Below are 24,640 nucleotides of genomic sequence, written 5' to 3' on the forward strand. Positions count from 1 at the left end.
TCCCTTCAAAGTTGTTGTGTTATTTTCCTTTAAAATAATGTTTTATTACGTTGTTGATGTATTACTTTTTGTTTACATTATCTGTGTATTTTGGGGTTTATGTCACGTTCCCGTTATAATGTTGTGCAAGTTCAACCAAACACGTTTTGCACATTGTGCTTGTATCAGACTCGTAGATAACCTTTAATTAATTTATAAAGAGCATCCAGATACATAGAGTGTAATAGATAAACTTGCAGTATCTACGTGAGAGTACTAACGTTGATGCCATGAAGTTATTTTCCACGTAAGTAGATCACGTTCCGTCGCTAAGCTTACGTGATAACTCATGAACTTGTCGTCTAAAAATACCTGGTCTGATAAGATGTTTGGGGTTGTATTTGATAACAATAATGTAACCTATCTTATACATTCATTGGCTTTACATAATCTTGTGTAATATTTTAGTTACATGAGGTGCAGGTTTTAACGTCTGGGACTGCACCTAAGAGGTGTCTAAGCCCGTATAGTTAAGTTTTTTGCTGAGTTGCACTAAGTAAAGAAATACAATAAATGTAGTTTATTTTAAACCAAAGAACATAAATTTTTTTGTCGCGAAATATCTGGTAGGATATCTGTCTTATTCAGATTTCTATCAAATCAACTACTTATGCAAACGCAGGTATTTATACAAATAAATCAAAATGTTTAATGTGTGACATATTAAACATTTGTCATAAAATACTATTGTATAAATATATGCATAGGTAATTAGCTCAATAAAACATTTAACCATATATCAAAACATATAGGTACTAAAACGTGACTTCTGTTTCTTTACGAAAACTGTTATAATTTACGTCTCCATCTCTGTAACTTAAGAGCGTGTACGTCAACCGAGCGCCATTTGGCCTAAAAAGGTACTTTTCAAACCACTGTTTCTCATTAACTACTTATCCTATAACTTTGTTAATTTTTAATAACGCAAGGTAATTTCACTGTCTATATAGTTAATTGAACATAAATTTCAATTTGTGTAGTTTAAATACTTAAAACCCCTATAATGTAACAGATGTTTTATAAAATTCCCGTTCAGCGTCTATTTCGAAGCTTAAATTCATGTGAAAACAGTGGCAAATCTAATCATATTTATTTTTTTACTCATAGACGAAATCCCCATGCCTATAGTTAGTTGAAAACATTTTTTGATTTAGGTCTCTATCTTTCAGAAAAAAATATTTTAACAATGTGAAAAATTGTGAATTTCAAATGCTTTTTTTACCTACCTATCTTACTTAATTTAATATAACAATTATTTACTATAGTAATATAACTCTTTCTTTAAAACATAAACTTTATATTATAATTTAATCTCTCGTTTTTATTTTTTTATAAATTATTTAAAAACTACTATAAAACGCTGCACGCGAGTCAACTCAAACCAGACCGCCGCAAGGCTTCACAGAGAGAGGACGTGTCGCTCCGTCACATCGCGTAGGGTGAATAACCTCTGCCGTGGATACCGAGAATAGAGTACATTTCAAGCGCGACCAACAAATCTTGATACATTACTATTTTATTTAAAGCTCAATTATGAAGCATATTTTTTTTATCGACTGAGTTGAAATTTTGTTTGAATGTTCAGTTTTAATGACAATGTATGATTTTATATCCAATATGGCGGTATACCCAAGATGGAGAAAAAAAATGTTTTTTAATGCATTCCTACGATACGGGTATCAAATGAAAGGGCTTGCTATGAATAACTCGAAAAAAAATGTGTCGCGAGTCTTAATCCAATATGGCGGACTCCTTAGGCTAGAAATCACTTATTGCAGATGTCTGTTACCAATCGAGCTATAATTTTATTTATATGTTCATTTTGGATGTACCCAAATTTTGACTTTTGATCCCGAATAACTTTTGAAGCATATAGGATAGATAACTTAAAACTTTATTTGCAATGATAAACCCAAGCTCTTCACCAATATTTGGCTTTCCGGCAATTGTTGTTATTTGACCACAATTTTTCGGTCTAGATGGACTGGACCATTCATATAAACAATCAATTTTTCAAATCGGTCCAGGCGTCTTTGAGAAATCGAGAACAATCACAAAACAATCTAATTGAAACCTCCTCCTTTTTTTTTGAAATCGGTTAAAATACAGAAACTCTTAACATTGCCATTAAGTATTTTTAGTACTGTTGAAAATTGTATGTAATATACAGAAAGTCCTCAAAACCAAGGTTTTCATAGGTGCCCGATTTTTTTGTAAAAGAGTGTAAGTATTAACGACTTATTTTCATGCTTTTATATTTTAGTCATCCATAGACTTACACTATTTTCTCGCTATTAACTATTTACTAAATAATATATTTTTTGTTCTACCAATTTCACTCGAAAGGATCAAAATGGTTTGTGTGACTATACGTGAAGTATGATAGGCACGCACACAGCCGCGACGCTAGTCTGCGCGGTTTTTTGCGTTGAATTACCTAAAGTTGACATCGCGCGGCGAGCGTACACGCTCTTAATCTAAACATTATGAACTAAAGTCAGTCACTTCTTCATGATGTGTTGCTGAAATGAATCTTATTTGTCTGAAATGCGCTGAAGGCGCGTGCTTCTGCATTGATTTTAAGTGTCGCAAGTCGGTATACAAAGTGTCATGTGCATACATTACTTGTTCTATTCTGGGACTATTGCACTTTGTCATTTTACTTTTGAAACTTTATGCCCTTTAACTTCTTTATTGAAACAGGCGTTAACAGAAACATTTGATTTAATTAAATGTACTAATGTATATTACCTACCATATATAAAACTATTGTATAATATGTGGTAATGGCTCCGAAACTATTGAACCGATTTGAAAAATTCTTTCACTGTTGGAAAGCTACACTCTTCCCGAGTGACATAGGCTATATTTTATCCAAGCATGCGTAGTAGTTCATAAGGGACGCGGATGAAACCGCGGAAAATCGGCTTGTTTCCTTATATAAATATGCTTAAGAGTGTAAGTGATGCTTAAGAGATAAAAGATGTCCCCTTTCTCTCCTATCTTGAATGATGTGGTTCTAGACTGTTTACATATTTCATGTTTTGAATTTCATGGAGCTGATGAAAGTACTAGAAAGCCTTTTCTCGAAGCACATACTGTGTGGTCTATCTGTACAGTTCAAGGAAAGTGATAAGACTATAGGTCACGACCTTTTCTTCTAGAATCATACACGTTTTCTTATGCGTGACTTTGGTCTCATAATAATTTCATAACAGAAAATAAATGTGACGGTATACAGTGTTCTACGAAAATGGTAAGTTGAATTATTCAATGATCACGTGATTTCTCGTCTGGTATATTTTCAGTGCAGACTAAGAAAGTAGTAGATAAATAAATGAAATAAGTTTTTCGAAATAAAATTGGTCTATTCGACGTAAAGAGAATTACATTTTGCTCAATCAAGTTATTAAACCGTATTAGCCAATTGTGTTTTGGCGGTAGCCCAAGGACCAGAAAATTTGAAATACAGTTTAAAATTTTTACTAAGAAAAAGAAAAAAACACAAACACATTGTTAGCGTCATCGTTTGTACCTTATGTCTCAGGTGAGTTAACGAAAATAATCTATAAATAAACGTAACGTTCTCAGTGGCGTGCACTTGGAGAGGCCTATGTCCAGCAGTGGACTGCGATAGGCTGATGATGATGATGATGATGATGATGAAACGTAATAGTTAAGTAACAAACGGTTAACATCATATGTTAATTTTAAGTAAGAATTAAAGCGTTCTTATATCACAAACAAACAAAAAAACTATGTACTAAACACGTAAATAATTACTTGTTAAAACGAAAACGAAGAACAAGTTAAGACCGTTTTTTTAATATATTCTGAAACAGAAAGATCTTTAGGTACCACATTGATGTATGTAATGTTCCCATTGAGTCTTTGTAGATTCTAACAGTCTCTGTGACAAGTCTCCTCTTTTGAACCGTGCTCATAGCTTATGAGTTTTTCCTAAAAACCTGTAATAGCTCTTCCAATCTAATATTACAAAGGTGAGAAAATGAGTGGAGCAACTTCCCGTAGGAGGCGTGTGAAACCACTGGCGAAAGCTATTTAAAGTAAAAATCTTGAACACAATTAAAACATGTTTTCTTAGACAGAATGTACTCGAATGACCTCAAAAGATTTTGAATACAGGGTTTAATATCCCATTCCATTCAATTTGGCACATCGTAGTATGTGACTATAGGGTCGTATTGTACACAAATTGCTAAATTGATGCAGGAGTCTGATTCGCAACATATCGTCAATTGCTAAATGGGTTAAAATCGAGTGAACTGAGATGCTCGATGCTCGTAGGTCGAGCCACTATCGAGGTTCTTCCTGGAACCTGACTTTATGAGATCCCCTTAGCAACTTATTTTATCTAAAAAAACACAGAAAATACTAAACTGCTCTTCGTTTCAGGTAGGTACCTACTTATTACATTGTACATTTTTATAAGCGTACTGTTTCAGTGAGAGCTGAAAGAAAATACTATAATGTTATTTTCGTAAAGAAATTGTTTTTCTTGTTAGTACTTCACTTTTTGTAGTACCTACGCTACGTACTGGTAAGATCCTACATCAACGTGATGATACTTAGGTTTGCTAGAACGCAATAGATGTTTGTGATTGTAATTGTTGATGTTATTCTAACGAGGTGATCGGTCAAACGTCTCCGTCATAGGTTCTTGCGTGAACACTATAGTTCATTAATCGTCGATATATTTTATTTATTAAACACGGGACAGTATTAATTAACTACCTAAATATAAAAATAGAGCACTTTGTTCCCACGCGACCAGGTTACGTAGGTACGTGTGTACTTACGAGGTAAGGAATTACCTACTTATCCAGACGAATCCCAAAATAAACAAATAATTGTTTTTGTACCAAAGCAGGTGTCGAAATGTATGCATCATGTTTTCTAATCTAAAAGTATTTAAGATATATTTGTGTCAAAGAGATCGATGTGTCAAATCCGCGATGCCCTGCTTTGGTCGACAAGTGACAACTGCAATAGTTGAAAGTACCTCAGTTCATTGACGTGAACCCGAAATATGTACTATTATATTCGTGTTACGATGTTGTTAATTGCAATATGTATTTGATTATTGCTGCTCTCGTTTCCAATTGTAGAGTGCGGTGTAATTTTCCATATTTTCCGGTATACCTAACACTATAACTATAATAACTATGTACATCAAATAAAAAAAGCCCTAAAGCCCTAAAGACAAAAAATATATTATTCTTCTCAATTATCTATCAAATGCTTCTTTGCCAAATTGTACTTCATTTTCGTTCCATCCAGCTACAGAGGGGGATATAAAGCGTTCAATTTTATCCATTTCCTCAAAAGCAGTAGGAGATGATGGGCTTCATCTTCGAATGCTTCTTCCCATTCTTGATGTACTAATTCCGGTGATTTTACATCTTGTTAACTTCTCCTTATTTACCAGTTCCTTTCCTTCAGCATGGAAAAAAGCCCATGTATTGCCTTTGCCCAAGGTACCCAATCCCTCCTCCGTTTCCCAGTTCCGTCCAATATCCATACTTCCAATCCTCTCCAAAGTCCTTGAGAGTGTTGTCAATAATCAACTGTCTCACTTTCTTTCCTCTAACAGCCTGCTGAGTCCATACCAGTCTGGTTTTCGTCCGGGCCATAGCACTGTCTCCGCTCTGGTGAAAATCACGGATGACATTCGCCTGGCTATGGAGCACCGGCGCTTAACTGTATTGGTACTACTGGATTTCAGTAGTGCTTTTAACTCAGTTGATTTTGACATCCTCCTAGGAATCCTCTCTTCTCTTAATATATCTCCGTCTGTAATTGCGTGGTTTAGTTCCTATCTTCGAGGTCGCTCGCAGTCGGTTCGCTCTGACGAGGGTTCCTCTGAGTGGTGTGATCTTGCTGCGGGTGTTCCTCAGGGCGGCGTTCTCTCTCCTCTACTTTTCTCCGTTTTTATTAACGCCATCACAAAGTCACTTACTTCACATTACCATCTCTATGCAGACGATTTGCAGCTTTATCAACATTGTAACCTTGAGGAGCTTCCTAGGACAATTGATGCCATCAATAATGATCTTGACAACATAAGTCAGTGGGCTAAGAGCTTTGGACTTTTAGTCAACCCCTCTAAATCTCAAGCTATCATTGTTGGTGGCAGATATTTTCTAAATAGGTTGCAATCTCCTCCGCCACTCTTGTATGATAATGTCATTATAAATTACTCTTCGCACGTCAAAAACCTGGGTGTGCTAATGGATTGCCACTTGTCTTGGGGTAAACACATTGCGGAAGTAAGCAGGAGAGTATTTTGCACGTTTCAGTCTCTTAAACGGCTCCAAAAGTTCCTGCCTTTTTCAACCAAAATTACTCTCGCTCAGTCGCTTCTTCTCCCACTACTAGATTACGCTGATGTCTGTTTCCTTGATGCGACTGAGGAACTTCTAGACAAGCTCGAACGTCTGCAGAATCTGTGCATCCGCTTCATTTTTGGGCTCAGGAAGTACGACCACGTGTCGGAATTCCGAAGTCAGTTGAAGTGGTTGCCCATTCGGCGGCGTCGAGATGCTCACATTCTTTCTTTTCTCTTCTCTGTTCTCTATAATCCCCTCTCACCAAGATATCTTCGGGAACGTTTTGAGTTTCTTGTTCCCAGAGGCAAACCTTGTCGCACTTCCTCATCTCTCCTTCTTCGTGTCCCTTCCCACACTACGAGCCGCTATGATGGATCGTTCACTGTTCGTGCTGTGAGACTGTGGAATTCCCTTCCACACTCAATACGCGAAAGCCCATCGTTGGGTGCATTCAAGAGACGAGTAAAGGATTACTATTTATCATCATGAATGACATTTATATTTGTATGTATATATATATTTTTTTTTATGTGTATTATGTTTATGTATTGTGTAGTTTTACTACATATATATGTTTAGTATATTGTTATTTTATATATGTATATATATATATATATTTTTTTTCTTTCTTTAATTATTAATGTTTGTTGTGCACTTTTTTGAATCTACCCTACCACTATCGAATCTCTCTATGGCTTTAAGGTTGGCTGTAAGAGAACCCAATTCTGGGTTAAGCTCGCCATTGTACATAAACTGTCTGTATTATTTTTATATATTTGTTGTTAAGTGTGCAATAAAGAATAAATAAATAAATAAATATTTTGTAGATGTTTGCGTTGACCAATTTTAATGTACAAAAATAGACTAAAGCTTGAGAAAGGATGACTATTTTAGGTATCTGAGTGTCGGTACTGGTGACAAGGGTGAAAGTGCGGGTGAGTGCTAGGATTTTCACTAAACCTACTGTCAATTTTCTAAAATCAAAGTAATTAACTTTGAAATAGGAAATAGGTTACCGAATTTACTCTACTTTTGTACTGAATAAGTACTTACTCAGATTATTTTCAGATTCTGTAAATCCTATCTACCTACCTACTTATGTAAACACCTTACCGAAAATCATAATTTCGTATTTGAATTACATGAATACACGGAAATTAGGCCAGATGTATCGTATACTTCATTTGTTTTCATTTACATACATTAGGTACATATTTTTTGTTGACCTTACCACACATTCAGTTTCTTTCACGATGTACGCACAGCGCCATCTCACTGAAGTCAAGTGAACCATTCAGATAGGTACTCGTACAAAAACAGCTTATGTTGTAGGCACAGTCGTAGTAGTAAACTTGTTCCAGGAATCGTCAACAGATGTCACTGCTTTGTTAACCGAAAATGCATTTATTTTTGGCAATTAATGTAATCTGTTGTTTTGCATATTGGGACTTATATTAAACATAGTATCTACATAACACAACGCACTTTTTGTATTTATTTCGAAATCAGTTTTACAATATAAGGTGATAATAAAACAATCACCTGAATAATGTTTTTTTTTTATTCTTATTTAATTTACTGGTGATTTTCTATATTCCACAGACATGTCTGGTTTATCCCAGCCCAGCACCGGGAGAGAGCTATTCCCGGTTCTCTTGACGCGTCCTTCATCGTTTTGCCACCCTGTACCTACTTACTATTTCAAATCACACACCTAACTAATTGTCGCCCTTGAATCATTAGCGTTTACATATTAGGGAACATAAATTGTATTACGTTCATTAAAACTATATAAAATTAATTAAAACATTATTAGCAATCAATGAATTAAAGATTTTTGTTTAACTTAGTTGAACCTAATGAATATTGATACCGAAAAAATTAACGAGCCTTGATTTGCAGTACGAGTCGGAATGTAGCGTAGAAAGCGATCAAATTTTAAGTAAATGATTATAGGTCTCTACTTCTAATGTTCCGTATCTCGAGGGAGACTAGCCTTTTTATGTTGTGTCATTTGAAAACTATCAAGGGACTTTAAATAAATGCGATCTTTACATCACTTTAAAAGTCCGTGTCAAAAAATGAATACCTAAAACCTCGAAATATTAATTTGATGTATCTGTATGTATCTGATGTATCTTGTACTGATGTATCAAGTATTTATATCAATATGTCTTATTCGCTTTTCCGAAGAAGGTATTAAATAAAACAATCAATATTTTTATGATTCCTTATTTTCATTTATAATAGTTGCTAATTTTCTATCCTCGGCAGACATGTCTGGGTCGTCCCACCCCCACACCGGGTGAGAGCCGTCCCCTGTTCTCTTCACGCGTCTCTCTATCATGTCAGTCGGTACCGACTTCAGGTCATAAGCCCATCCAATTTTCGCCATCAAGTCAATGAACAACCTCGAAGTGTTAAACAAGTACCCACCAAGCTCAGCTGTCCTGTAGTCCCACGGGAATGCGTGGTGATAATTGTGGAAACCCTCCCCAGATGCAAAAAATGATACCAGCTTCGATTCTCCAGGCTGGATGTTTTTATCATAAGGCCTAGTACCAAACATGTGAGCTACTGAGTTGACGACGAAAAAGACATGTATCGTCAGTAAATATCGTAGGAAAAGACATACGAATAAAGCTACCATTTTCTTCTCCCCCCAAAGTGTGGGTATGTATATCGGCGTTAGGACAACAAGAAACGGGAGCATCCACACGTAATAACTGCAACAAAAAAAAACCATCATAATGTCATGCGATGATGCACTTATCCTTACATTGTTATTACAAAAAAGTTGTACAGACGTTTGACACGTTTATCTAAATGAAAATCAAATTCGAATCTTAAACACGTGACAAACGTATTTATTATTTAAGTACAGAATAGCTTTAAGGCACTTACTTGTTCTGGAATTTCAGCAGTGGGTCTGCGAAAAGATCACTCAGGTCTACTTTATGAGCTCTGACTTCAGGATGTCTTCTAACCAGTAACCAACCGATATGTGAGAAGAAGAAGCCTCGATTTGAATTGTGAGGGTCAGCATCAGTATCGACATACTTGTGATGTGCGCGGTGGTCACGTGCCCATACGATTAGCGTATTCTACAAAATCAAAATAAATACATAATTAGTAGGCGTAGAATAAATATACATCAATTAAATATTGATTTTCTTTTATTAACTTGAGCTCAAAAGTTGATTTTTAGATTCCTACTATTGATCTGATCATCATCATTTCAGCTAATTGCCGTCCACTTCTGAACATAGGCCTCCCCATATGATTATAGCTCATCATCTCCCGAGCCTTTTCCCAACTATGAGTTCGGCTTCCAGTCTAACCGGATTCAGCTGCGTACCTACCATATGATTATAGCTAATTATGGTTATATTTGGACATACCTATGTAACTAGTTAAAGGTTTAAAATTTATCATTAGAACCAGTACCTGAAACGCCATGGTGAAGAATGTCAACAGTAGGATGCGTAGTGGCAGTTTAGCTTTGTACGCTCTGTGTGCCCATAATCTGTGAGCGCCGGCAGTCACGCTTATTGCCATGGCTACGTGTAAAAATATTGCTGAAAACAAAATAATGGCTATGAATTAAAGAATATAGAGAATCGATACAATAATATTTGGAAAATTATGGCTTCAGGCGTTACTTTTGTGGAAATTAATGACAATTTTATCTCACGGAATTAACATCAAGGATCAATTTCGCCGACAACATAAACGTCAGTTTTCTTATAAGAACTATTTGCTGTGAATGTTTACATTCAATTTTTTTTTGTAAGTAACACGGTCGTTTATGACGTCAGTGAAAATGGGCGTAATATATTAACGCCCATTTTCTAACATTGAATAATTTTGTTGCACAACTTACTGAAAAGGCACGTTTGCCATTTAGCTGCAGTGAAGAATAGAAAGGCTCCATAGAATCCTGCTAGGTGCACTAGGACGGCAAACACTGCTCTTCCCCACACTATTTCCCACTTATGATCTGAAGGCACATTGGGTTTATGGACCTCCTCAGTTTTCACATCCGAACTCATTGTTGATGGGTGTTCTTGAACCGCTCCCATACTGTAATTATATTGTTTATTAATTTTTAGGAAGAAGAAACACCGTAGGTACTCACTTCTCATTATGTTTGTATTATCTCAATATAATATAAATATAAACCTTTTAGAACAACTATAGACACTGAAGCTCTGATAGGTTAATGACCTTATGGGTAATAAAAAACTTTAAAAAATATATCGTTAGAAGTGTTTTTATGGTCACGAAATTATTACCTACCTTATTTTTAATTTGATATGTAACTGAAAACAGAAAAGATATGTAACTATTTTGTTTTGGAAACTTTTTTTCGAAATATGAAGCGTTAACTCAACACAGTATTCTCATATGATCTAACTTTGGCAAATATCATTTAATTAGACTTCAACTTCGTTCTTATATAAACGATCATGAATTAATTTACAAATATTACAATGACACATACCTATATTACATATTACAATTTAGGCACATACTAAACAAAAACAAAATAATGGGGAAAAGTGGCTCCGAAACCAAAATTGAAACAGGTTTATTTTCTTTGTTTCAATTTCGATTTTCGAATCAATTTCAGTTAGGAGTTTGTTCCCTAATAATTCAGCTATGATTTCAGTCAGAGATAATTTAATAAAATATCCAACAAATCATTATCATGGATTATTATATTTTTTGTTGTCGCAATTAGCCGACAGAGTTACCTAATCGCTGTAGTATATAATTAGCTATAGTTAGTAGTGTAGCTGTATAATTGATTTATGCAAAATTGTTTCTTAAAAATAAGTCAATCATATTTGTTCAAATTGTTTAGGTTCATCATTTATAATGCATTATTTTCTTTGAATAAAACGATCTCATTACCCCAAGTAAGTGACAGATGTTTCCACTATGACCCACTCTCCCTAAAAGTGCATTTAAAATTAAGTTAATTATTTAAATGATTGATAGGTTCGAAACACCACTTCAACCTTGAATGCATTCATAGGTCACATTGAACTCGAAAGTTTGTTTGGATATTTATTTGCAGTTAAATTCTATTCAAATAGTCAGTGCCCCGTATAAGCAGCTATCAATATATAAAAAAGTATTTAGATATTCTACATTTTGACCTAAATATTTTCAGAATAGATAAACAAAACTGAAGCGACTAAATATATGTTTATACTATATTTTATTACTATATTGTAAGAACTCCACTCCAAGGTATAGGACTCCTCTCCAAGAAAACGTCACACTTTCAACAGACTATCAATCTTTATTCTTTTCAACACAATCTCGCTTGCACGACCGCACGGTACGGTGCTCCGCTCAGAATCCCGCCATTTGCCAAGTGTTGCTAGCTGCTACCTTCAACCGGAAAATGTCATTTTTAAATTATTTCGTTTGGTGAATCAATCGAACAAATTATTTTACTATTCAAAATTATAACATATGAAATTAGATATCTAAAATATATCCAAACCTTACACTCGTCCATCCTGACCTCGTGTATGTACCCCCATACACGTACTAGGTGGGCTAACCTTACACTTGGCCAATAGCGATATTTTACAAAATTCATAAAAGGACAGCACCCCCAAAACGCCCCCCTTTCACCACTTCCTAGTGTTATGGCTGGAAAGAAGAAGTGGTGAAGAACAAACTTCCCAGCAACACAGCTGTCTATTACAATTTAATTATAATTGAATTACAACTTATACAATTGAACATCGTTTCAAATTATATTCACAAAAATTAAAAAAAAAAAACAACACTGTATCTGTGAAATAATCATTAACATTAATAAGCCTTACATATATTATATTGGCATAAATATATTGATTGAGACACCACAGCCAGAACACTAATGCTAACTCCTTCAACCATTAATTTCTGAAGGAATTACAACATAAACTCATCATGTGCCTCGAACCAATCAATTCTCGAGGACTTCCTATCCCTCAACCATTCATTTCTGAGGGTTTCAACTAGACGAACTCCTTCAACCATTCATTTCTGAAGGAGAAACTAGAGTGCCTTCAACCATTCATTTCTAAAGGACTTACACCAAAAACTCATCTGCATGTGCTTCAAACCAGTCAATTCTCGACGACTCGTGACGAATTTCTCTCTCGAATCTTTAAACCAATCACTTCTTAGAGTCGAGGAGCGATATCTGTAACAATACTAAATTCATACAATGAACAAGTATCCGGTAAAAACAATCAAATCAAAATAATCTGTAAATAAGAATCATAAGAAAATAACTAATTTAATCTAATCTATACATCTGTTTCGCAATAAATATTTATTATATCTTTTAAAACGCTCATCTACATTTCATCACCACTACCATCATTACTCGATTTATACACTCAATCAATGCCATCATCGTTCACCCCCAGTGACTCCGCATGAATCAAAAGACGCATTCAATCCACAGCCACGGCAGCGTTGCGCCCACACTAGGCGTACGCGTACGCTCAAGTACTAGGACAGGAACCAGTCTCTACCTGTTGTTGCCTAAGATCTTCGTAACTCTAAAAGCTTTAAACTTTTACCGTCATTCTGCAAATTCATTTTAGTAACTTGACCAAATCCTTTACTATAAATTCCAGCCTGCTTTCCACTCTTATCATAATACTAATTCAATATCATGATCAACATCATAAGCCCCGGCTACTTCGTTTAATATGGGATTCATTTCACCATTCATTCACCTCCTCGGACCTATGGTCTTCTGCAAGCTATCATTATGACCCCACTGGATTTTCCCCATCTTACTATCCCATTCTCTTTCGTCACTGCCCACGTTTTGCGCCTTTAATACCTCCAATTTGGCGCGACCATATCGCTCCACTCGTCCGTCTGAGCGCGGATAAGCCACCGCGTTCAAACATTTTTCACGCCCTTATCCAGATAAAGCCTTTTAAACGCATGTGAAGTAAAACAACTACGGCGATTACATTATTAAACGGATGGGCGTCCTAAAAGTATCAAATATATCATTTAAGACCTTGATAACATTCTGTGTATTAGTGTTCCTAACGGCTCTAATAAATACGATATTGTTAAAACATCAGCTACCACCAGTATGTGAGTATACCCCAATGTTGACTTCACAAAAGGCCCCAAGTGGTCTAAATGGAGTGCGTGAAACGGTGACTCTACTTTAAAAGAGTTACTGACTGTAACCGTTTTATCATTATTGCTATCATCCGAACATTTCGGTGGTTTGAGAATTTAAGCTCATTAAAATCCTTCTAAATAACTAGAAGTGGCTGCTCGGTAAACGTCTGCCCGATAAGAATTGGTGTGTCTAACAAATTATCGTTAACGACCTTGCAAGAAACAACCGCGTTTAACTCAACTGATGTTAAACCTAGATCCACGGAACCCAGCGATCCCACCATACTATTTCTACATCTAATCTACGATTCACTACGATTAACTTTCACGTTAACTATCTGTGGAAATTAATAACGAGAGCCCCTGTACCCATACCACAAGTTAAATCTTACTTTGGGTACCAGTGTTCAACGAAATTATTGTACATGTGAAAATTGTAATCACTGATGTGTGTTTTCTCTTGTGTGTATCTTTTTTGAGACAATAAACTATTTACAGCCTTACATAATAATTTATGCTCCCACGAAACTTTCGTTTCTCGCGAGAATGTAAAATGTGAACCCTTCATTTCTCACATTTATATGACCAAAACGAGTCATTCATTTATCGCAAGGTCATATCCAACTGAAAATTGATTGTCATGTGAACCCTTCACCTCTCACAGACACTCAATCTAAATAGTGAACCATTCATTTCTCGCATAATTCAAAAGATCATCATTTACTCAATCAATTACATGTGTCATCTTAATCTAAAGACTTCATTCGAATTCAAAGGAATATCATGGATAACTAACAATACATAAAAGGAAGTAAGTAAACATAAATATTAACCTTTTGACATTTCTAAGGAATAAAATCTTGGTACCCACTTGATAGTAAACAATCAATGACAAAAATCAATTTATGGACAATTCCTTATCTCGTCTCGCATCAATAAAAGAAAACAAAATATCGATAATCATTTTATAAAAATATTAATAGGTTATTCGTCATCATTTAATAATATTCATCAATTCATTTGTAATATTCTGGCTTATTTACATAAAAAAACGTATAAAATTTTGATCCACCCTGAACATTCAGTATTGTGACCGCATTTTATAGTACTTTAAGCCACAATTTTTGGGTCCTAATACTTTGAAACAGGCACTACTTAAACATACTACTGCGTTTTACTTTACTTTACTATTAAAGTCAAAAGGACTTTGAGGAACGTAGACGTTTTGTTGTACAAGAACGGAATTTATGTTCAGATATGTGATTGCTGTTTATTTCTAGAAACCGCCATTTCTTTCGGTTACTTTTAAAATGACATCAAATGGAAAAGAACCACAAATAATTATTTATAATTTTCTTTCTAATCGGCAAGTATGAAAATGTGACTTCCGTTTTGTGACCAAATCTATGGTCACATACGGGCTGAGCTCAAAGTCACAACATGACTGATCCTATAAAGTTAAGTTTACATGGAAACAGTGATGTTGTTTCAGAAATTCAGAATAATCGTTTTCTGTGGGGATCAATTTTATTTTATTCATGTTTACAATCTTTATGTAAACGAGGTACAATATTTTTGTAATTATTTGTTCCAATATTGAAAAGATATAGTATTTCTTGATTATTATTAAATGTTGATCTGGAATATTACATAATTATAATAATAGCGTCCATGTAGATGAAGCTTTATCCTTTTCAGGCGTTCAGTGGTATGACTGTCCCTGTTTTCTATTTTAAACAAAAAAAAAATATTTAAAATTCTTTATAAAACACTGTTTTGTTCTGTTTTCGCTCGATGGACAGGAATTTAATTTTGATTCATAACTAGGGATCACTGCAGAAATATATTTTTATTATAGCTTAATATTTAAAAAAAATATATCCGATGTGCATTAAAAGTCACATAACTGAAAGTTTGATTTTTGTTATTAAACGTTCAAAGAATTGTCGTGTTTTGTGTTTTTTCTTTTGACAAGATTGTTTTCTTTAATTAGTAGTAAAAATATTAATAATACTTTGTGCAATTTTTTGTTAATATCATTCTCAATAGAGTCACATTCTGGAAGTGATCACACAGCTTTTTCCATCATGTATTCGGTTATTTTTTTATTCTAGTTATATTTTTGGCGTTCTAACTTAATTTTCGTTAATTTCAATCTATACACTATTTAAAAATAAACCATAGTTGCCATAAATTAGTTTTTTTTTTTAAACGAAGTTACACACATGTTGACACAAATAAAAAAAAAGCTCAGATCTATCCTGTTTACTGAAACAGTTGTCGGTTTTGTGACCTACTTTTCCATTTATCGCATCGGATAAAAGGCTTAGGACACTGAAGGTAAGGATGTCCTTCTTCTGCTTACAATTAAAATTCTTTATTGTTAATCAAGGACTGAAGTAACTGGTCAGGCATCTCGCAAAGCAAGTGCATTAGATTTCACAGTCCGATCACTGATTCTGTGGGTAATGCTAATGTAATCTACAGCTCCCGTGATATCGCACTGATTCAGCAAGTTTTTCATAATAATAAATCATAAATAGGTTCGTTCGTAGCATCTACTTCTACGTTTAACCACTTCACTCTCCACCAAGCAGACACAATAGTAAGACAATCGGTGTGTATCACATATGACTCATGGGACAGGGAAGTTATTAAGCATGTCCTCCAGGGTTTGACCATAATTTGTTCACAAGGAATGCACTAAGTAATTTCTCCTGACACTCCCGCCACGTAAATAGTTTAGAGTTTAAACTCTCATATCAAGTTTGGCCAATCCCTGCAGCTCCTGCATAGCAAAAGTATCGTCATTTGTCGTCCCAACCATCGGCCGAGGCGCACTCGTTCACCTTTCTAAGCCAAACATCCATGCGTTGATTTTTAGTAGTCGGATTAAAATCATTCAATATGTTTTTAAAATCGAAATGTTTCGATGGTGCGCCTTGAGCCATGGGTTGAGACGGCGACGCGACGGTACACGTTTAACGGAATTTAGTAGCATTAAAAGATCGTTAGTAGTAAAAACTGGACTACATAACCTTCGTGATGGTTGCTGTTCCTGGTTGACATCCTGGTGCCCATCGTGGCAGTGCGGCGCTGATCTTTGCTGGCTCGCGCTCCTCTCTTGCTCTCCCAGACGTCGACTGCGACTTCCGCTTCGACTGCCAGTGTGGTTGCTTCGCGGCGACTCTCTTTCCGGCATCTCCAGCCTGTGCTGAGTCCAGCTGCCGGTGGCTTCCATGCTCTGGTCTGGCAACTCACATAAAAATAACTCACGTTAGATCTATTCACAATAGCAAAATAATAGGATACTTAGATGAATAGACAAAATCGTAAATATCTTGGAAACGGTATCTCTGATCGTAAAAATAACTGAAAAATCACCCAGTTGTGCCAAATTAGCTATCTATTAAGATATATATATTTAGTTTTTTGGGTGGTTTTATAAAAACGAGGATAAAAATTATTTGAGGGTACTTCCGTAAAAACGTGGTTTAACCAAAAAAAATCATCTTAGAGAACGGCATGGTATCTGTATTTTTAACCACCAAATAAATAATAACTTAGACACAAAAACATTGAAATTAATTCTATGCCAACCTATTGGCTTAAGGGCTAGGCTTTGGCAACCGACCACACTATTCTCTGTGAGCGTTGTGCACACCTGTAACTGACTTATTTACACAGGACTAACAATTGTAAAGTTGTTGGTGTGCCTTGAAATAAATAAACCTTTTCACGTCAATTTGCCAACCAAATTGGTATAAAAATAATAATTTATTTAAAATATCCAACACGTCAATTCCAAATTCAAATGGCTAACGCATAATCTAAACAAAAATAGAAGACGTGTACTTACGCAGTATTTGCGCTGTATCCCACTTCTGAAATGTAAGAACTCCACTCCAAGGTATAGGACTCCTCTCCAAGAAAACGTCACACTTTCAACAGACTATCAATCTTTATTCTTTTCAACACAATCTCGCTTGCACGACCGCACGGTACGGTGCTCCGCTCAGAATCCCGCCATTTGCCAAGTGTTGCTAGCTGCTACCTTCAACCGGAAAATGCCATTTTTAAATTATTTCGTTTGGTGAATCAATCGAACAAATTATTTTACTATTCAAAATTATAACATATGAAATTAGATATCTAAAATATATCCAAACCTTACAATATTTTATAGACTATATTTTATAGAAATTGAGTCAACGAAAACCATGGGCTAGTACTAGTTCAATGACCTTGCACATATAAATAGAATATTACCATTTTTTATTCGCAATGTGACTTAGGTCAATTTATTAAAGAATTAGAAACAAAGAAACTTAATCAGTTCTCCGAGTTGATTGACACACTTTATTCTTACAAATTTATGCAGGGACATGATGCACAAAATCATTGTCATTCTTTCTCTAGGGACCCTGTATTCGATGTAAAATGACCATATTCATGTGAACTAAAACAATTTTAGCTGTCGAATCGAACACCTGATATTCAGTGTAACAACCACTGCTGTTACCATTTGTACAACATACAATTAACAAAAAGCAATTGACCTATTCTCCCCTAAACAATAGGTATAAGTAGCAATTTTGAAAGGCAATTCCAAAAGGGTCAACCCGGGTTACCTTACAGTATTTTTTTTAAAGATAATCGTGGTGAGGTAGGTATAGCACCATTGTACCGAAATGAAGTGAACTACCTGGTAATGTAATCTACATTATTCGGTAATAGTCGAATGTATGTTGTCCGATTCTTTTTGCGTTCAAACTTGTTGTGTATTTTGGAAAATCGCATTGACCAATTTTCGCCATAAAGTCGATGAAAAATGTCGTAAAGTAGCCAAGTTCATCTGCTCTGTAGTTCCATGGTGTGTGGTGATAATTGTGGAAACCTTCTCTAACTGCTAGAAGAGATAATTTCTTTGTTTCTGCTAGTGTGCTGATTATAGGGTCTGGTACCCCACATATGTGCGGCTGAGTTCACCAACCAAGTCACGTGCAGCGTGAATATGTATTGTAACACACACATACAAAAAACGCGACCAACAATGTCCCACAGCGCAGGTATATTTCGGTAAAATAAAGCAGAAAATCGCTACTAATAGTTTATAGTACCTGGAAAAAATGTGGTATGGATTAGAAAGGGTATTAATATTTTGAAAATTCTAGTACTATCTATTTCTGCTGTATAGTGAGATTTATACTGAGATCAACATATCGTTCTATGAGTATATGGCTTAACAAAATCAAGAACTTTCCGCAAAATATTAAAATAAGATCCTTTAAAATATGTATTAATGTTTTGCTCCTTTATGTATATAGGAGTTGGAACATAGTCATTTCACTATTTGATACCTACTGCCTCCGATCTGGCGAAGAGGTTGTTCCTTATTGTTCAATTTTGTATTGGCATGGATGATGTTCTGAGGATATTCCTCAAGTCATATTGAAATTACAACAATGTATTGAATTAAAAACAGGACGCCAGTATCTGTACCCTAACGTAGTTGAATTGCTGCAAATGCTTGAATGAATTTAATGTACTTACCTAAAAAAAACCTTAGATGTTTTCTTTTGCACCTGAAGAGCAATAATTTTATAAACCTGAGTGGAAGCATGGAATTCCCCACAGCTTCATATCGAAGCAGAAAAACATGAAAGAATACAAATAATGAGATATGAAAAAGATTCACTCAAGTGTCCTTGGTACTTGTATGTACTGAGACAATTAATCATCCAATTAAGAATTAATAGTAAAATCGTGTCACACTACATAACCCTATTGTTATTCTCATGAAATCGTGCTTTAGATGTATGGCAGTAAAAACCAGACGGATTTAAGTTGTCGGTATTTTTGAGTATATAAATGAAACCGTGTAGCCGAATTGTGACCAAAGAACCAAGAACCTGTTAAGATGGTAAGTGACTTTTAAACTAAAATTCCATCTGGGTCTTACCTTTACAAGAAGACACATTTTTTCGAATCTGCTTAGAGAAAATTATCCTTTTATACTTGTGTGTAAACTTATACTGCAATCAAACTAGATAAAAAAAAACTAATTCCTTTTTACATCATCATCACTGAATCGCAGCCAGAGTAACTAAGAAGTTTATGAAATGTGTGTACTTTTGTTACTTACTTTTGCTAATAATAACATCAGAAGCTAGAACTTGATTTAATGAAAACTAAAAATGTTACTATTTACTTATAGGGTAAGACTGTGATGCTATTGCTGATTGCCACAGCTGCTGTGACCATCGCCAGGCGAGATGTTCGTTCTCCAGGTAATTGTGAATTGTTATTAAATAAACCTTTTTTTAAAGAAAAAAAGGTAGTATTTTCCGTTCATTTTAAGCCACTAGTAGAGTTTATACCGATATGATACCGATTGGATCTGTTTTCGATCTCTGAAGGAGGTGTGAAAAAAGCCGTTTGTCTTTGGTAAAATGAGTGCCACGATAGAACATCTATGACTTTCTATCATTTGCCATTGTCATTGACTTCCCAAAATTGTTGATAGCAAAGAAACTGAATAACTTAAGTAGTTGGCTTGGTTTACTACTGTGCTACTCCAGTAAGTGTATTACCTACTACCACGACTACAAATTCAGAATCTTATTGTTTTCGCCTGGATTTGACAAAATACGTACTTACTATTGATGACTATTTTTTAAGAATATTGCAGATCGTTAATTCTGGTATCCATTGTGTCTTCCAGGGGGTAGCGGTTGGCAGTCGAGCAGAGGTTTTGGTGGAGGACTATCTTCCGGCTACACACGTTCGTCTAGTGGCTGGTCTGCATCTGGTAGTGGACTGGGCCGATCAGCTAGTAATGGTGGATGGCGAGAGACCACCTCACCTTTCGGAACAAGCGCCCGCAGCCTAAGCCCAAACGTAAACGCGCACAGGAGTCCTTCAAACAACGGCTGGTCACAAAGTGGGTACGGCTCAAACGGTGGTTATGGCGCAAATTCTTTCAGGTCTTATCCTGGATCGAACGAAGGTTTCGCAGATTCCGCGGTCGTCGAAAGCCTTGACTATTCTAGCTGGGATGAACCAGGCCTAGGTTCTCGCTCAAGTAATGGATGGCAGAATAGTGCCTGGTAGATTCGTAGACTTCTTGTGCCAGTATAATTCAGTTGGATGAGGTTATAACTTTACTATCCAAGCTCGGGCTTTTGCTATTTCAGCAAATGATCAATTTTATTTAAATAAATGTGCATATAAAGATTATGTTTTATTGCTCATCAAGTTATCACCACTCCACCCACCAACGATATTATGAATTGGACAATCTTTTTAACTGCAATTTTAATTACCTATCAGGACAAAGATTTGTATGACTGAAAGTAATTGAAAAATTGTACAGAAAATCTAAGTAGGCTTAAGCAGAAGTAACTAAAACATAGGTACACGAATATTCGCGGGAAAAGTGCACGTGTCTCCCCAATAGTGTTTGTGGTAGCTACATGGAAAGGGCGTGCATTGCTACTAACATGCATTACTTAGTTATAAGTGCTAGTGGAAATGCCACGGTGCATGTGCGCTGGTTGCATGGCTGGTGGACTAATAAATCGCAAATAAATCATCTACTGTTTAGTTTTTTGCAAAACTGCACCATCCATGCACTGAGACTCAAAATAGATCCTATATTTCTTTGCTATGTATCTACTTTATGAGCTGCTGCCCATATATTTAATGAAGTTATTTGATTTACCTATTTATCTAGGAAATCTAAATAATCAAAGTGAAATTATCGGTAAAGTTTTAATTATTTCCACGCCCAGTTTTAATTATAACAAATTATATCCATAACTTGGTATTGGCTACGACTTTAATAACTTTGTTAAGTAAAGTTTTTTGCTGCGGTAAATATGTAGGTAATAATTTTCTTCATTCTTTTTTTATATTTAACAACATATATTTTTGGTGAACATTTAATTAAAAAGAAAATATATACATATATTTATTCGTCAAGAAATAAAGCAATAACCTTTTGAAACCGACTTCTAGATGTTGTTCTTCATCATCGGCCTACCAACTCCGTCGCTCGGTACGACTTTTTGTCAGTCTTTCTTTCTTACAACCGTCCGTCCCTTACAGCTGCCAGGGAAGAAGAACTGAACTCCAAATATACTCCGTGGATAAGCATGTACGAACTGTTCACGCTAAGCAAAGCTTCACTTTTGATCGACCCATGCAGCAATTACATAGGTAGGTACCTACCTAAACATGAGCTCCTCTGAAAGTCGGTGTAGAACTTAGGTAGTTTACTTCTACCATATATAAATATATTTCTTCTCTAATAACAGTCTCTTTATAACAAAGTATTTTCGAACTTTAACTGCTACATTAAGTAAACAAATACGTAATTAGTAGCTCACGCCATAAGGTAATTTTCACGAACAATAAGAATCTAGAAACCCACAAATTGCCATTCTGATTTTTTATTCTCCAGAACAGGCTTTGTTTCAAAGTCTCTACAATGCTGTCAAAGGTCTGTTTGTAATTTACTACTCCAAAGAAACATAATTGACTTCGTCGGTATATTTAACCGAGTACTTTTTTATTGCAGATAAAAAACATTATTTGGTGTCTAGGTCGGCAAAAAATACGTAATGGTGAAATTGATTCTGTGGTCACGTTACTTGACCGTTTGATACTCTACAACTCCGGACTAGCTTCTTACACCACAACATACAAAGTGCACTGGACTGCTCATGTACTATTAACATGTTTCATAATTGCCTGCGTCTTACAAATAATAGCTTTATTTATGGGCAAGGATGACCCAGACAGGCTGTTTGAATGCTTCAGCGTGCTCTCATTTTGTGCCATGGGGATGCTCAAACTACTGTCGCTGCGGAAAAACCATCGAAAGTGGCGAAAACTTCTTACCCAAATAACAATATTGGAAAATACACAGTTGAGCAATCGCTCTATATCCTACGTCGAGTACCAATCAGACAGCGAAGATTCTGACAATTTCTCTGATCATATTAGTATTTACACGAAAAAATTTCGTGGAACATCAATTGTTCTGACTAGAATTTATTCCTTCACCGCTTTTCTCTTTATTTTGTCACCGTTTGCTGAACGAATAATTTGCGAGATTCGTGGCGTGGAATGTGTGGGTTATCCCCACGTATTTCCTGGGTGGACTCCACTCGATGATTTTAGTATTTTCGGCTACCTTATCACCGTTTTGTGCGAGGTTTTTTCAGCTGTTTACTGTGTATGTGTCCATATGGCGTTCGACTTAACAGTCACAGGCATCATGATATTCGTATGTGGTCAGTTTTCTTTGCTCCGGGACTATAGTTCCCGGATCGGAGGCAAAGGAAGGCAGTGCAATTTGTCAATGAGAAGGGACGAGAGGGCTCGGTTCAGGATTATACGTTGTCATGACATTAATCTTTTACTAGTCAAGTAAGTAGGTACCAGTAGTTACAATAATTTTTGAAGTGATATCTAGTAATATGTATCTACTTAACTTAGAATTTTTTTTTTAGTTCAATTACCGAATTGGACATGTTGCTGAAAAACATCATAGGAGTGTACTTCTTCGTTGCTACTTTGACATTATGCTCGGTTGCAGTCAGACTAAAAAGTGTGAGTACATAACTGTAAATAGTAAAAGTATTTCCACTACACATACCTAATAGGTTTCAACTCCCGAGCCTTTTTCCCAATTATGTTGGGGTCGGCTACCAGTCTAACCGGATGCAGCTATTTACCAATGTTGTACAAACAGCGACTGTCCTATCCTCCTCCTCAACCCACTTAACCGGGCAAGCTAAAACCCTTACTCATAATAGGTTATGAAAATGTCATTTTCTTCCACAACCATGAGTTTGAACGATAAGCTGCATACCCATTAAAAAAAAAAAAAACAATGTAAAAACCATATGCAGACCTTGTAAACGGAACCCGTTTCTTTAAGTTTTGATATTGTTTTGGTAATTCCCATTTCAGGAGGACATGGGCGTAATGCAGCTCGTGTCACTGATACAGTACATGTGCGGTACTTTAACGCAGCTGTTCTTATTTTGCCGTTACGGTGACGCAGTTTTACACGAGGTAAGGCCATTAAACGTCTGCGAAATAAATTTTGTGCGCGAAGTTGACATCAATGCAGCATTGAAAATGCTCATGCAATGAAATTAGTAGATTAGTATTGAATAGGCCAGATCTGCCTATTGGATATTTAGTAGGTAATTTGCTAACGGAAACATAGCCTTAAATCAAACATTCAATATTTCTGTTTGAGAACAGGCCTTTTCCTAGCAACAGATTATCATCATGGTCCTATACGTTCAAAGTATGTCCTACCACTATGTTCTGGTCAATAATAGGTACATTATTTTGTAACAGAGTACAATGGGAATGGGCGAAGGGCCTTTTGCAGCCGCGTCCTGGTGCTTGAGCCCTCGTGTCAGACGGGACCTATCAATGCTTAGTGCTGGAATGATGAGCCAGCGACATCTGCGCGCTGGGCCGTTCAGCTTTATCGATCTGCCTTCGTTTATACAGGTGAGAAACCACGAGTATAAAGGTAATAAATAATAGCTTTACTCATAGTCGAATATCACTCGAAACCGTGCAAAGCTGCGGTGTGGTAGCAGCAAATAAAAGCTCGACAAACCGCTTGAACGCACGGTCGGTAGCTGTTTGTGAGTGAAACAGGTTTTAGTAGTGTATTTCATAGAAGACTATGCAACATAGGTCCCGCATCTCTTAACAATTAATTTATCATAATTCAAGCTGTGATTTTATTCCAGGTCGTGCGTGCTGCATATAGCTACTACGCAGTGTTGGGCAAAAAAGAGTGAAGAAGTAGGTACATATATGCATTACCAAGAATTATATAAAAATATGCTTAAATAAAAATAAAAACATGTTTGTAAACAAAATAATGCATACATTATGTAGGGACATGTTTGCATGTATTACATTTACTTAACAATTGAGGTCACATCGTTGCAGTGTCGATAAAGATTATTACCTAGGTACTGCCATCATTTGCACGTCACTAATGCGCCCTTCAATAACTATATTATGTAGTAGGTAAGTATTAAAAA

At 35.7% G+C, this 24,640-nt stretch overlaps 4 protein-coding genes across 4 annotated transcripts; 3 read left to right on the forward strand and 1 right to left on the reverse strand.

The window, feature by feature from the left end:
- Positions 1–8,578: 8,578 nt before the first annotated feature.
- Positions 8,579–10,471, reverse strand: LOC110371670 (acyl-CoA Delta-9 desaturase). Its single transcript, XM_021328021.3, has 4 exons — positions 10,273–10,471; positions 9,837–9,967; positions 9,294–9,493; positions 8,579–9,115 (listed from the first exon to the last, which is right to left on the reverse strand). The coding sequence occupies exons 1-4, from the start codon at positions 10,469–10,471 to the stop codon at positions 8,611–8,613; spliced, it is 1,035 nt and encodes a 344-aa protein (XP_021183696.3). The 3' UTR covers positions 8,579–8,610.
- Positions 10,472–19,418: 8,947 nt separating this feature from the next.
- Positions 19,419–20,787, forward strand: LOC110371635 (uncharacterized transmembrane protein DDB_G0289901). Its single transcript, XM_064037612.1, has 3 exons — positions 19,419–19,476; positions 19,771–19,843; positions 20,278–20,787. Exons 1-3 carry the CDS (start codon positions 19,474–19,476, stop codon positions 20,664–20,666), a joined length of 465 nt encoding a protein of 154 aa, XP_063893682.1. The 5' UTR covers positions 19,419–19,473; the 3' UTR covers positions 20,667–20,787.
- Positions 20,788–21,873: 1,086 nt separating this feature from the next.
- Positions 21,874–23,026, forward strand: LOC135117729 (uncharacterized). The gene has a single exon (XM_064037632.1). It carries the CDS (start codon positions 22,336–22,338, stop codon positions 22,990–22,992), a length of 657 nt encoding a protein of 218 aa, XP_063893702.1. The 5' UTR covers positions 21,874–22,335; the 3' UTR covers positions 22,993–23,026.
- Positions 23,027–23,034: 8 nt separating this feature from the next.
- Positions 23,035–24,599, forward strand: LOC110371611 (uncharacterized). Its single transcript, XM_049840646.2, has 4 exons — positions 23,035–23,171; positions 23,535–23,639; positions 23,934–24,092; positions 24,341–24,599. Exons 1-4 carry the CDS (start codon positions 23,091–23,093, stop codon positions 24,389–24,391), a joined length of 396 nt encoding a protein of 131 aa, XP_049696603.2. The 5' UTR covers positions 23,035–23,090; the 3' UTR covers positions 24,392–24,599.
- Positions 24,600–24,640: the final 41 nt, after the last annotated feature.

The sequence above is a fragment of the Helicoverpa armigera genome, chromosome 13 (genome assembly GCF_030705265.1).
Source record: "Helicoverpa armigera isolate CAAS_96S chromosome 13, ASM3070526v1, whole genome shotgun sequence".
Classification (NCBI taxonomy): Eukaryota; Metazoa; Arthropoda; class Insecta; order Lepidoptera; family Noctuidae; genus Helicoverpa; species Helicoverpa armigera.